The sequence below is a fragment of the Neolamprologus multifasciatus genome, chromosome 5 (assembly GCF_963576455.1).
Source record: "Neolamprologus multifasciatus chromosome 5, fNeoMul1.2, whole genome shotgun sequence".
Taxonomy (NCBI): Eukaryota; Metazoa; Chordata; class Actinopteri; order Cichliformes; family Cichlidae; genus Neolamprologus; species Neolamprologus multifasciatus.
The window spans coordinates 17060441-17073879 of NC_140443.1; the positions used below are offsets into that span (position 1 = coordinate 17060441).

At 40.9% G+C, this 13439-nt stretch overlaps 1 protein-coding gene across 3 annotated transcripts in view; it reads right to left on the bottom strand.

Moving 5' to 3' along the window:
- The window catches only part of foxj3 (forkhead box J3), a 96972-nt gene that overhangs the window by 59339 nt on the left and 24194 nt on the right, over positions 1–13439 (bottom strand). For all 3 annotated transcript variants that reach the window (XM_085159249.1, XM_085159250.1, XM_085159248.1), the window contains exon 2: positions 459–947. In XM_085159249.1, coding sequence (XP_085015375.1) covers positions 459–779 — 321 coding nt within the window. In that variant the 5' untranslated portion in view covers positions 780–947. The remainder of the gene's footprint in view (positions 1–458; positions 948–13439) is intronic.

Here is a 13439-nt window from a genome sequence, read left to right on the forward strand (position 1 = left end):
TGATTTGGCACACTCATAGTTTCTCTCCAAGCTTTCTCAGAAGTGACAATGGTGATTACCAACGGAATCTCACTTTGTTTAAGACATCCAGATCCCACCAAACAACAATTTAAGTCAAAGAATTTCTTTGACGAATGTTGTCAGCAGCTCATCTCAAAAACGTAAGGTCAAAGGAGAATCTAACCAAACGCACAGCCAAATGAATTTTAAAAGAGCAACAACGACAATATTCAATATTCTGGATATCAGATGTCTGTTAAAGGATACCCTGGTGGTTTTTCTAAATGTAATAATGTACAGGTCTGAACAACTCGTTTTGCCTTAGCATTTGCTTTTCAAAAAAATAGAAAACAAATAAAACATGGCAGTCGAAGCATGAAAAGCCCAACTAAATGCAAAATTATTATAGCATTTCCTCATCTTCATAGAATTAATAGTCAAGATTTCTTTTTCCTCACCTTCCAGCCACTGCCCGCCTCCCTGTAGTAGGGAAAGTTATCACAGATCCACTGGTAGATCTCGCTCAGTGTCATCTTCTTCTTTGGCGAGCTGTTGATAGCAAACGTGATAAGGCTGGCGTAGCTGTAGGGTGGCTTGCCATCCTTGTGCTGCTGCACCTCCTCCTGGTCCAGCGTGGTGTTGGGATCGAGCAGGGCGCTCTTCTTTCCCATGCCGGGCCCGTGGGCATTCTGGGCATCAGCTTTGCGAATGGCCGCCTGCATGGTTAGCTGAGGGAGCCAATCCATGGAGGTCAGGCTGCTTTCCAGCTCCGACGTCATGGTGACGACCGGCTGGACAAAAGGGGGTGGGGAAAATGTGAAGGTGGTGGTGGTAGCTGTTGGTGACGGTTGGAGAGCAGACCAGGTGTGGAATAACAAAGGCGAGTGGGGAATGAAGTTAAGGCTCCCTAAGCTCAGGACATCAGCATACCATCTTCTGGAGATTAGCTGTAGAGAAACAGCAAAGAGACATGCTTAAATAAGTCAACCAGCCTGTGTGATAAGGAAAAATTAAACGTTGGGAATGTAGAGAAGGAAACAGCTCCAATATCAAAAACCAGGCGTGTTTGTAAAGCATGCTTATATTCGCTGTGCAGTAGATCACAAGCCAACCACTTTCTCCACCACTTGCTGCTCTGAAAGCTGACTCATAGCTGGGACTCCATCTGCACAGAGAGAGTAAATGCCAGGCAATTGTTTTCACAACTGCCAGCCAAATGGGGGAACGGCTCAGGAGGAATTCCGACTCTCTTGAGGGTAGTAAACCCCCTCTCTGTTCTTCCCTGCCTGCCTCCTTCCCCACCACCCCTTCCCCCGCAAATCGAGCCTCTGCTGTAAACAAGCCAGCTAGTGTCATCTTGCAAACTGTCCTCGGCACCGCGCGTGTTTCGCCGCCCGTAACAGCCTGTCTCGCTGTCCCTCTCGGCACACTGCCCTCTGAGTCTTAAAATAGGGGGGCAGAGTTGAAAAGCCTAAAGTTACCAAGATAGGTTAAAGGACGTACGTGTGTGTGTGTGTGTGTGTGTGTGTGTGTGTGTGTGTGTGTGTGTGTGTGTGTGTGTGTGTGTGTGTGAGAGTGAGTGAGTGAGTGAGTGAGTGAGTGAGTGAGTGAGTGAGAATGAAAATGCAATCAGGCTGAGGGGAAAAGCAGTCTGGAGAATGAGGACTCCTCACCAAGTTGTGGGATTTTTCTCTTGACTAAGCACGCTCACACAAGTGTGTTTGTTAGTGTGAGAGAGCATGTGAGAGTTTGAGTGCATGTCAGGCTGGAAATAACACAGTCTTGACAACACTTAACGGGTCAAATATCTTTCAAAAATAGTGTTTGTGTACCCTTGTGATGCCACTAAACCAGATTTTTCAAACTTTTTAAGCACATTTGAGAATAATGAGTATAACTACTCAACTAATAAATTTTACTTGTTATACTAATAATTATTTTTATTAAAACATGCTACAAAAAAGGAACCTCACTTTGTCTGAATGCAGTTTTACAAGTATTAAAAATATCTACTCCATTACTGACATCGAACTTTTAAAATCTCAGATTTGTTTTATATCCGTTTACTTAATGAGCAAGTCAAAAAACATGGCAAGACAGACAAAAAAAAAAAAAAAAAAACATAATTTATATGCTGCTCTGCTTACCATCTGAAATGCATCAGGAAGAGTACGAAATTCCCAAATTGGCCGGCAGTTTGTGAGAAGCAGTATATGGCTGTCCCTTTCAATTGATCTCTCACAGTGGGGGTTAGCTAGTGCCCAGCAGCCAATTCAATATCTGCTATCAGTGCAGACAGGCAGAGCAGATGATGAAGGCATTTCCACACATCCAAACAGAATTCGGAGAAAGGAAAAACCAAAACCGGCTGCGGGAGATCATTAATGGATTGGCGCACTGGTCTTAAATCTTCCCTTAGTATAATCAGGGTCAGGTTTCATCAGCCGCTGTTAAGTTTGTAATCGAAGTTTTTCTGAACAAAATGCATTAAAATATTTTATTCATTCCATTTCTTGCCTGCTATTAAACTGATATAATTCCTATAAAGGATGCTCCAAGTATCAAAACCTCCCATTTTCAGGGCTAAGAAAGATGGATCTGATAGAGAAAAGCAGCTATGGTTACCTTGAATTTATGCCAGAATGTTTCAAAAACTACTTTTATGTTTAAGCCCCCCCCCCTCTTCTTCTTGGTGTCAAGTCATACGGTATGTGTACCCAAACTCTGGGCGTTTGTAACATACAGAGCGTGAAGGAAAACATAGAAACACTTTCTGCTGGAAAATGAAAAGTTTAGAAAGATGTTTTGATACTCGATTCCCCCTTGATATTGTTACCTCGAGAATCTGTGGTAATGGATCAAAATCAAGCTGTTCAGACAAGCCTTATGAAACTCAAACATATTTTGAATCTGTTGTTTTTATTCTTCATTAGCACTTACATCATGGCTGTTCACGGACAACATAGGAGAACTGAAACTTCTCCCCCATCCTCTGCAGTCAAGAGCAGACTGATAAATGAAGAGGCTTGCTGACTGACTATACTGACAGGTGAGTCAGACTAATGGTGAATAACTCTTCCTCATCATACAAATAAATACAAGGCATCTCCACCCTGTAACTGAACTGAAGGTGACTCACAGGGCTGCTGACAGTAATTTTCCCTCTATGAGTAGAAGCCCACTGAAATACAAAACTAATTAGATTTTAAAATTAATCTACACATTATACACCGTACGGGCCTCCGGTACAGATTTTACATCAGTGTTGTGCAGTCTCTGAAAGTGCAGCCAGTACAGCGTCCATTTTAAGATACTATGTGGTATTCTTAAACTGATCTCAGTTCAGTCAATAGCCCATTTAATTGATGTTCACACTGTTAAGTAGGGTTGCAACTATTATTTTAATCAATCTGCAGAGCATTTCCTCGACTGATTAACTGCTGGGCCAGCACACTTAGCTTTAATCTTGTGTCATGCTTTTGTCCTATCACAGATGTTCTGAAAAAGGCACAAACCACACATGAATGACAAGGTATAACTATAATATCCGACAATTTGTCTTATAAAATTTTTTTAAGTAATTAATTTCTCACTATTTTATTGTTGATCCACTATTTGACTAACTGTTTAGAGCTTGTTCAACACAAATAATCAAGAGCATTTAATATGAAATACTTTGCCTACATTAAAAGAAACTAACCCCGGGTTACAGTCTGTCACTTAGTTTAGACTGCCAGAACATGCCCAAGCGACAGTATTGTTTAGCCTTTGATTTGAGTCTGTTGCTATGCAACATGCTGACGTCACAATACGTCACTGAAAGTTTTGTTGGTTTCAACTTGTTGTTACTGATGTGAAATTACGATACAATGCTGTCATAAGGTCCTGTAGGTGCATAAATGCTACAAATATGTCCTTTTCTAAGTAGTTGCAAGATAACATGACCATGTCTTAATATTCAATATAGATGAGAACCTTCAGGGGACCAAGACAGAGTAAAACACACACTGAAGTCAACTACGAAATAAAAGTTGACAAAATGTCAGGCAATAAGCCATGCTTATACATCAGTGTTTTTGTACAAGTATTTCTACAAGTCTGCCCCTCCTGCATTATTAAATACAGCATGTTGCCATCAGAAAAGCAGAAGAGAGTTAAAAGAAAAGAGAAAAAAAGAGAGAGACTTATGTGTAACTGATAAACTTGCAGCACGATGGATCATTGCAATGAAAATGTTTTCACAAAATACTGAGCATAAAGGGGGCATGCAAGGAGGAAGCAGGCTGAGCCTTTTGTTGGCCAGCAGAGGTGAGGTGACTGAGACAAGGGTTGATGAAAAGTGCTCCGCCCGATACATGGAGACACATGCCATTTGACCCTCCACGCTAATGATCCAGCTGCTACATAATCTGCAGGGCCAAGATGGTGACTTAATTAGAAAACCTTGTGCTGTGGCAGGAATGATGAAGCGCAACACAAGGAGGCATTAAGACGGCCTCCCAGCTGCCTTCATTATCCAAGCAGTGGGACAGTCAATGCAGGGATGTGCCCGAGCCCACTGCTGCATCACAGAGGGCCGTCTGATTACATACACCAACAGATTTCGGGGTGGGCAGCGGAGGCGGGGAAAACGAGAAAAGCCAGAGGACATGGAACGGTGGGGGTGGGCTTGGGCTAGGTTGGGCTTGGGCACAACCTAGATGGCCATCAGGCCATGTACCATCAGGCCTGGTACAGAGTAGAAAGTGGCAATGGTCTGCATCCAAGGGGTCTTTGAGTTCAGGCTGTATCATTAGGAGCCCAGGGGAAAAGGCTGCAATGCCACACACATGGAGACACTTTGATCTAGCTGTAGGAAAATGAGGTTCCGTCACTGTCATCGCCAACAAAAAAAAAAAAAAGAAAAACATCTTTCTCCCTCTCTCCACTTTAATTTGTTTTTAGAATGGAGTGCCAAGAGTATTTTTGAGTGCTGAGAGGGAGAAATGGACAGTCAAATTTATTCTCTATTCAAGACTCAACATTTCTTTATCCTCCAGGGATTAATGGCAGATTTAGTTCTGAATGAAAAAATGAAGGCGTATTTGAAACATCTTAATTTACCAACTTCTTGACAGGACTTATCAACAGTCCTGCTGCCAGCAGAGCACTGACAGCAAATCAGTGATTGTGTTTGGTGTCTCAGCTACTAAGTTTGAAGTGGCTCAATCAAACTGACAGCATGGCTATAATACATATGCCAAGATATCTTTTATTCAAGAATCCCCAACGAGGCAACAAGCTGAGTAACGACCAGGGATTACTCAACGTAACACAGCAGATTACGTCAACTCGTGTTAGGCAAGCATGTACCAAGCCACCAGTCAGCAACTGCGTCATAAAAATCAGTGATGTACTCCCTTTACCACTATTGCAAAATTCATGCCTGCACTTAGCAAGCACTTAAAATTTTAGTACCCCCACAACAATGCATGGCCCAGAGAGAAATTAATATTTCAGCTGTGATATTAATACTGTGTATGACACTTAAATGACTTCAAACATTTTTTACAGTGACAGTAAGCATGTCTTTAATCGCAATTTAGAAAGCGAGGAGGGTTGATGAATGGGTGAACGTCTGCATAAAGTATACTAACATCATTACAGGCGTGTACGTACAAAGTGTTTCCTGGGACGGCTAAACAATGTCTGGAACCTTCTTCTGTGACATCGGATGTAGGGATACACTGTATCTTTCCAAAATAGACAATTTCATACTTAACCACGTTACGCAGCAAATGGTCGGATGCGAGGATGTGAGGGTATGAAAATATGCAATCTTTGAACTCTGAACCACAATCACATCTCACTGCAGCCTTCTGAAAAACCTCCAAACAGCAGTGTTTAAGATGTGGTATGACCCAATCGGCGTAGATTATTACTGGATCGTGAAGAATAAAACCTCCAAATGTTCGGGTGCGTTTCCAGTTCACTCTTTACTTTGGCACTTACACAGCTGCTTTTAACTAGGTATTAATTACCATAGCACCTTATGGCTAATTAGCATAAGCTACATAAGCACATGGCTAATTTACATCAGATAACATTATAAACATTACAAGAGCCATTTCAAAACAGCCATTCCTGAACCTATACTTACACAAAAGCATTTACAACCACCACAAAATGAGCGCTCTGTTTAAAAAAAACAACAAAAAAAAACAGACAAACAAAAAAACAACTTAACTGTGCATTACAGCTCAGAGCTTGGCTAACTACACAGTAAGCAACAGTGAAACGACAAAACTAAATCTTGGTTATTTTATTGCATTTATATTTATGCTTTACACAGTGCCTCGTCTCTAATATGTTATTTATTAATAATGCAATGGGAGGTCATAGCAGTAGCAACAGGCTTGGGTTGTGGGGTATCAACTGTGGAAATCTGCATGGCAGCTTTGGCTTGTCCAATTTCATCCAACAACTCTTAACCCGCCTATTAAATAGTCTTACTTGCATAAAGCTAATAATTATATTCATACAATATGTCAATACATATGACACAAGAGGGGATCTTGAGCAACCATCTCTATGTGACAATTCTGCTTTACATTTGTGACCTATACTCTAGTTTAACAGTTCTGAACCTGGGACTGCATGCACAATACAAAAGTTCAATCTGTGTCCAGTATCCAGCTTTAATAGCAATTACAGCCTCAGTTTCAAACAACTGGCAAACATATACTAATGATTCCTGAAAGATGAGCATGGAATTCAAACTGTTGCAATATATTGTAAAGTCTTTCCCTCATAAAATAAATTCTCGAGCTGACCACTGTTGTGATTTGGCACTATATAAATACGACTGAAGTAATGTTTTGAGAAAAACTACCCACAAAATATCCTATAATAAGGTCACTCTGCTCTTGTCACACATTGCCTCAGTGCCAATGAATGAAACTAACAGGCAGGACATTCACCAAAAAGGGAACTAGTAACTGAAGCAGAAGTGCTGCATGCACACAAAAGGGAAGTAGGCAGAACAAAACGTGAATTAAATAGGTTTTACTATTTGAATTACAGGTATTTTTTTCCTGTCCAGAGAGAAAAGCAAAAAAAAACAAAACAAAAAACAAACAAACAAGCAAACAAACAAACAAACAAAACAGGCTATTGTGGATTTGCAGTAGGAAGCAGCACTTAAAGAACTGACATGCACCCCATAGCCAATGCAAATCAAAAATAACTACACCAACTGAAACAGCAAGCAGGTTTGTCATCCGTCATTTTTTTTAAAAAAATGCAAGGTCAATGAATCAGAAAAAATAAAACAGTTATTATGCTTGTCTATAAAAAATGCATATGCGTTAACCTGCATCTCAAGTATCTGTGTATCAAAAAACAACGCCTGTCACTGTGTCTGTGCTCACTGCAGGAACTACCGAGGACAATGCAAAAGCTGTAATTTTAACTCGGCATGAGTAAAAACTTGTTTATACGTGACTCTATACTAGGGCTGGGCAATATCGAGTTTAAAAACAAAAAATCGAGATAATTTTATACGAGATATAAGATGTGACAATATCCTTTATATCGATATAGTCTATGTTACGTTATAATTATAGTTGTGGAGCCACAAGTTTGCCTCTCTTTCGTCCACTTTTGTCTTTACGCAACGTTACTTGACCTCGCCTCTCTCCTTCACTGAACACAACTCCCCCTCCTTCCCCATCGCTTCACCTGCAGGCAGCGACAAGATGGACACGGCAAATCTCCGTTAACGAGTTACTGCGCATCGCCCCGTGCGTGGGGCTGAACGGCGTCAACGTGTTAACGAGCTAACCACGCTAACAAGCTAACCACACTAACGCCATGCACGGCCTGAAAGCCTTTCATTTTCTCAAAAGTTGACAGCGCGCCTTATGTATGAATTCTGGTTGTGCTTGATGACCGCGAACCGATTTAATGTGGTACACGGTGCTCAGCAATCTGTCAAAAAATGTTTTAGTAAGACTTTGGTAAGCTACGGAGCTGCACCGCTTGATGGATTGTCGGAGCATTATGACTACCGAGGAGCCTAGCGTAGTAATACGTACTGTGCTTCAACGTAATATTACCGTATTGTGTGTGTATAAGGACCATAAATGGCACCTGTTAAGAGACAAGCGGATTTCAAACTCCAGGCTGTCAGTCACGCAGTAGAACTTTTGGGAACAGAGCTGCTGTGAATTCTGTCTTTGTTATTATGCTCAGCGTCTTTTAGTTTACATTTTGACTGCACAATTGTGAGCTCTTTGTTATGCACAAAAACAACATAGTTTTCTTTTATTTATGGAGCATTATTATTTAATAAATGCTCATAATTTATCTTTGAGTAGTTCTTTTCATGTACATCTATGCTGTATGCAGTGTTGGGAAGGTTACTTTTAAAATGGATTCCATTACAGAATACATGCCCCAAAATGTATTCTGTAACGTATTCCGTTACGTTACTCAATGAGAGTAACGTATTCTGAATACGTTGGATTACTTAATATATTATCATGCTGTTTACAACTACATGCTGTGATTTATTACTGTTACTGAAGGTCCGCGGCTCTGAACCTTAGTAAAAGGGACCTCTGGCTAATATGTCAGGTTCGTGTTGGGCTCGTAGCCGAAAACTAGCTTTACTTTGTTGTCTGAGTCAACTTTGCTTGCGAGAGACAGAGAGAGGCGTTGAAAGGCTGCTCCAACAGAACTTATTGTTTCAGAGGAAAACACAAACACGGTGTACAGTCGAGTCTTAATAGCTTACTTACAACTGGGCTCGTCAGGCTCTCTTCTTGGCTGCAGTGGTTATTATTATACAGTATATACATGCTTCCAGCTCCCGTTTCTGCTCGATAACAGCTCGTACTTTTCCTTTTTCTCCCTCCTCGCTCACAGACACATAACGGGTATGGCAGTCCATTCTCCCTGCAGCACAGACTACACTGCCCATGATGCTACATTCTTTAGAGCTATACCTGTAGCATTCTGCCTATTAGCTTAGCACAACAACAACAAAAAGGCCTCTCTCACCCAGGAAACACGCACAGAGAGAGCGTCACCCTGTAACCATGGCAACCGTAACGCTGCCGCCTGGAACAACAGAACGTAGCTGTCAAACAAAACCCAAACAGTCCTGACCCGCCACAATATGAAACAGGAAAGTACCGCCGTGTAATCCATTTATTTCAACAAAGTAACTGTATTCTAAATACCACCTTTTTAAACGGTAACTGTAACGGAATACAGTTACTCATATTTTGTATTTTAAATACGTAACGGCGGTACATGTATTCCGTTACTCCCCAACACTGGCTGTATGTTAGTAAAAGTGCCTGTGTGACATCTGGGACACAGCTTTGACTAAGAACTCTCTTTCTGTTCTTGCTTTATGGCTTTAAAAAAATATCGAGATATATATCTTATATCGCCATCCAGCTAAAAAATATCGAGATATGAATTTTGGGTCATATTGCCCAGTCCTACTCTATACTATAACACAAGGTGAACACGGTATACAAATTCTCTACAATTAAAGCTTAGAAATACATTTGCTCAATATGACTAATTTTTATAGGTGTTTATACCAATCAGCAATTAATCAGCAATTAATTGGGGGATGCAAAGTGACCACTCTAAAGCCCATTAATAAATATGTTGACTGGAGTGTGGCGTGAACTGAAGGGGTTACATTTCAAAATCCTTAGCCAATTCCCTTCAGACCCTTTAGGTGCATCTAAAATACAACCCCTCTCAGATGCATAACTTTAGATAAAGGCAATGAGAGCCTTTATCTAAAGGCTCCTCCCAGTTTCATTCAAACATTTCAATGGCTCTGACAGATAGAAGCCACAGTACTAGTGTTATATCATGTCCTATGTGTTAACAGTACATCAGAGATGTATAATGCATTATGTCATAGTTCTCTGAACTTGGTGGCTATATTTTGATATTATTTTTGATAACTAAAGCCATGTAATCCAAGTAGCCACGCTTTAGTAAACAGATGAAACAAGTGTACAACTGTAGCTTGCAAACCACACTTCGCTGGCCTGAAGTGCGGATCACAATGTAATTTGCTGTTAGATTCTGATCAATTCCATCTCTGTGTCAGGGATAATTTATCATACATAATTAATGAGGTTACTGCTGTTGTGCCACACGTCTAAATGGGCAGAACTCTTTGGATTTGGAGAGGCTTACGGATGACTTGTGATGCAGTTTGGCACTGCGAGTGTGTAATAAACTCAGAAGAAAGGCTTCCAGAAACAGCTGGAAGCAACAGACGAACTTCAGCTCCCGTTAGCATTTCGTCAGAACTCGGATTACAGTCATTAAAGGGGAATCTCATTAGCCTGGCTCCTCAATGCGGTTAGGTCTTAACCATAAATGACGTGAAATTGTAGATCAAAGTGAAGGAACACTCAAAATGCAACATACGTGAAAGGTGTTTGGCATTTCTGGAGAGTTCTGTATACACCTTCACTAACTGAAGGCATGCAAATGGAGCGTCCTGCACTCTGATGTTTATGGATCAGTGTAGAAATGTGTTGCTCTCTGTCCCTTGTGCAACAAAAAGTCTGTTTATTAACATTGTTATTTGCAAATATTGCTATCCCTACTGTATAACAAGAATAAACGTATTTAGGATAATGCAGCATCACCTCATAATAGATCCTACTCAAAGTATAATATAGACGTCTATGGATTTTCAGGACACTGTGTGCAGCAGTGTGTTTGAGGAAGGGTTACCAAAATATCTTAAATGCGTTCATTTTTTAAACATTTAGAATTGAGAATTTTGTTCAACACAAGTCAACAAAAGTTAGAATGACTTAAATTACTTTCAATATGTTTTTTAAAGATTACTGATAGTTGACCTCACTTCCTAAGTGAGTTACCATCAAGAGTCTATGTGAAGACATCTCTTTTTGTAGCCTCCTAGGACCTGGCGTCCACATATGTGGGTGGACATCACATTTTGGGTTATTTAGACCAAAATACTCAATTTTGCTCTACAAGGGCCTGATGTCCACTTAGGAGGACATTATACTGTTAATGCTCTATCAAAATCTTAAACGAATATCCTCATATGTGGCTCTCATTTTTCTTAGAAACAAAAATCAGGTAAAACAAACAAACAAACAAACAAACAAAATCTGGTAATTCTTTGTTTTTATATTCATCGGGCCCCAATATGCCCAAATATCAAAGAGAAATCAAAAATGCATGCCATGTAAGAGTTCGGGTCTTAGGTGGTTAAGGCTCTTTGATTAAGTTGTAAAGCAAGGCAGGACTAGTTTACTCTGCAACCTAAACTTCTTTTTTTTTTAACCAATTACTTTTTTTTTTAACCAATCTCAATTTATTCAGTCATTGGCTAGCATTAGAAATATGTAAATATATATACACACATTAGTTATACAAAATAGGTTATCAGAGCTGCATTAATCCATTAAAATATTTAACTTCTTTTGCAGGCTGTGCGTTGCCATTATGAGTTTTCAGTTTGCCATTTCCTCTCAAGTTTCTATAGAATGACAAATGCTTGCTGTAATAGGAAAAAAATATTTTTATTGTATAATAAGGCTATACCACAGTCAACCCATTTTATTTCGTACCTAGAACACAGAGTTGCCTACCGAGAACTACTTCCCCTCAAATACCTGTGCATCACTGTCATCATTTCCTCTCTGAGAAAAGAGTAGGCTATTCTGCTCACATTCTGACTCCCACTTGCAGACAGAAGACTGTTGATAGGCACCAGACCAGCGCTCTCCTGCACTTATCTGCAATTTCCGCGATTAATCCCCTTTTACTGCAGTCATGCATCCGTCACGGCTAACACTCCAGCAGCATGTGTCTGCTCAGCTACAGACACAACCATTAAGGCCCTTGATGACTATGCTGCTGCATGTGCTACCTTAGAACTGCAGAGGTGATGAATGCAGCATTAAAAACAATGTCACTAGGATTCAAACAAACCACAATAAATATTTACACCAATGATTGTTAAATGCTGACCTGACTTTGGCGTGTTTGGAGAGAGAGACAGGGAGAGCACGAGATGGAGAGAGACACAACAAGGGAAAGTGAAAGAGCGAGAGAGAGAGAGAGCTCATTATGACAAGAATCTTCCCGTAGTGTGATGGTAACTTGGCAAAAGGGAGGGGAATCACTAAGTGTGCTCCCTCTGTTATGCCTGAAGATTTGGCACTTGCACTCACAACAACAACAGTGATGTAACCTGGTAACAAGACTTTGGCATGTGTACTCTCGACCGAAACCCGGGTCATACCTTCCATATCAACGGCTTTATATACAGCGTGGGAGAAGCTCGTGTTTTCCTAGCGATTGCAAGGGGGGGGAGATAAACAGGGAGGGGTGGGAACTCTGCTCACCTGCCCTTCAGTCAAAGGAGAGACTCCTCACTTTTTCCACCCCTGGAGTCAAAAGGACTTATGGGGTTATTTTAAGGATCTTTCAAACTAAAATAGCCGTGCGTCTGAGTATTGTGATTGCACGTGAGCTCTAATCATGTAGCGAACCACCCTAAGCCTCATCTTCATTAAAAAACTAAAAAGTAGGTACCAGCAATGCCAAGGCAACAGCTTTTAATGTCAGTCTTCCTTCTCAATTAAAGGCTTAATGGTTCCGCTGAAACCACCCCCAGGAAGAAAGCATTAATAACCCAGTCCTTACTTGCATTTTTAGGATGTGTCAATTATCGCTTCACTGCTCACACGGCTGAGCACATTGTTCAGCTTATTGCAGCCTACAGCAGAGCCAGTCACCAACTGAGGTCTCTGAACGCTGTGCACAAGCGTGCGTGTTTTACAGTGTAATCTACGTGTCAGTTATATTAGTAGGTTACATTTTGTTCGAGTTGGTTTTTAAGATGCAGGCAAGCAGACCTCTCTGCTGCGCTCTTAAAAAAGAAAAATGGTATACATGCTCTTTCAGCTCCCCTACTCCCTCAATCCCACTTCGCCTGTGGTTGAACAAATCAAGTCCATAATTATTCTGCCAATCAATGGGGAGCGCAACTGTGGCTGTGGGGCAGTTTAACGCTGAGGAGAGAGGGAGAGAGAGTTGTCAACAAAGCAAAGCTAAACCTCAACATCCTTTAAACCCACCAAACCTTAAAAAGGCAAGAGAGATACCTTTGTCTTATTAGCTGGTGCCAAATAAAGGGAGGAATTCTAAATATGTGATAAAGAGAAAGGGCGCCCAGCTGCTGCAAACAGACCGAGAGAAAGACATGCAAGTCGGGCAGAGGGACAGATCACAGTAGTCAAAGATCTGGGAGTTGTCTGGGGGATCAAGAGAGCTGCTTCAGGCTGTCTGGATAGGCCACAAAGCAAGCAATAGGGATCATAATCCCCGAATCAAGACACAGCCAAAGCAAGAGAAAAATGTGAATGGATGTA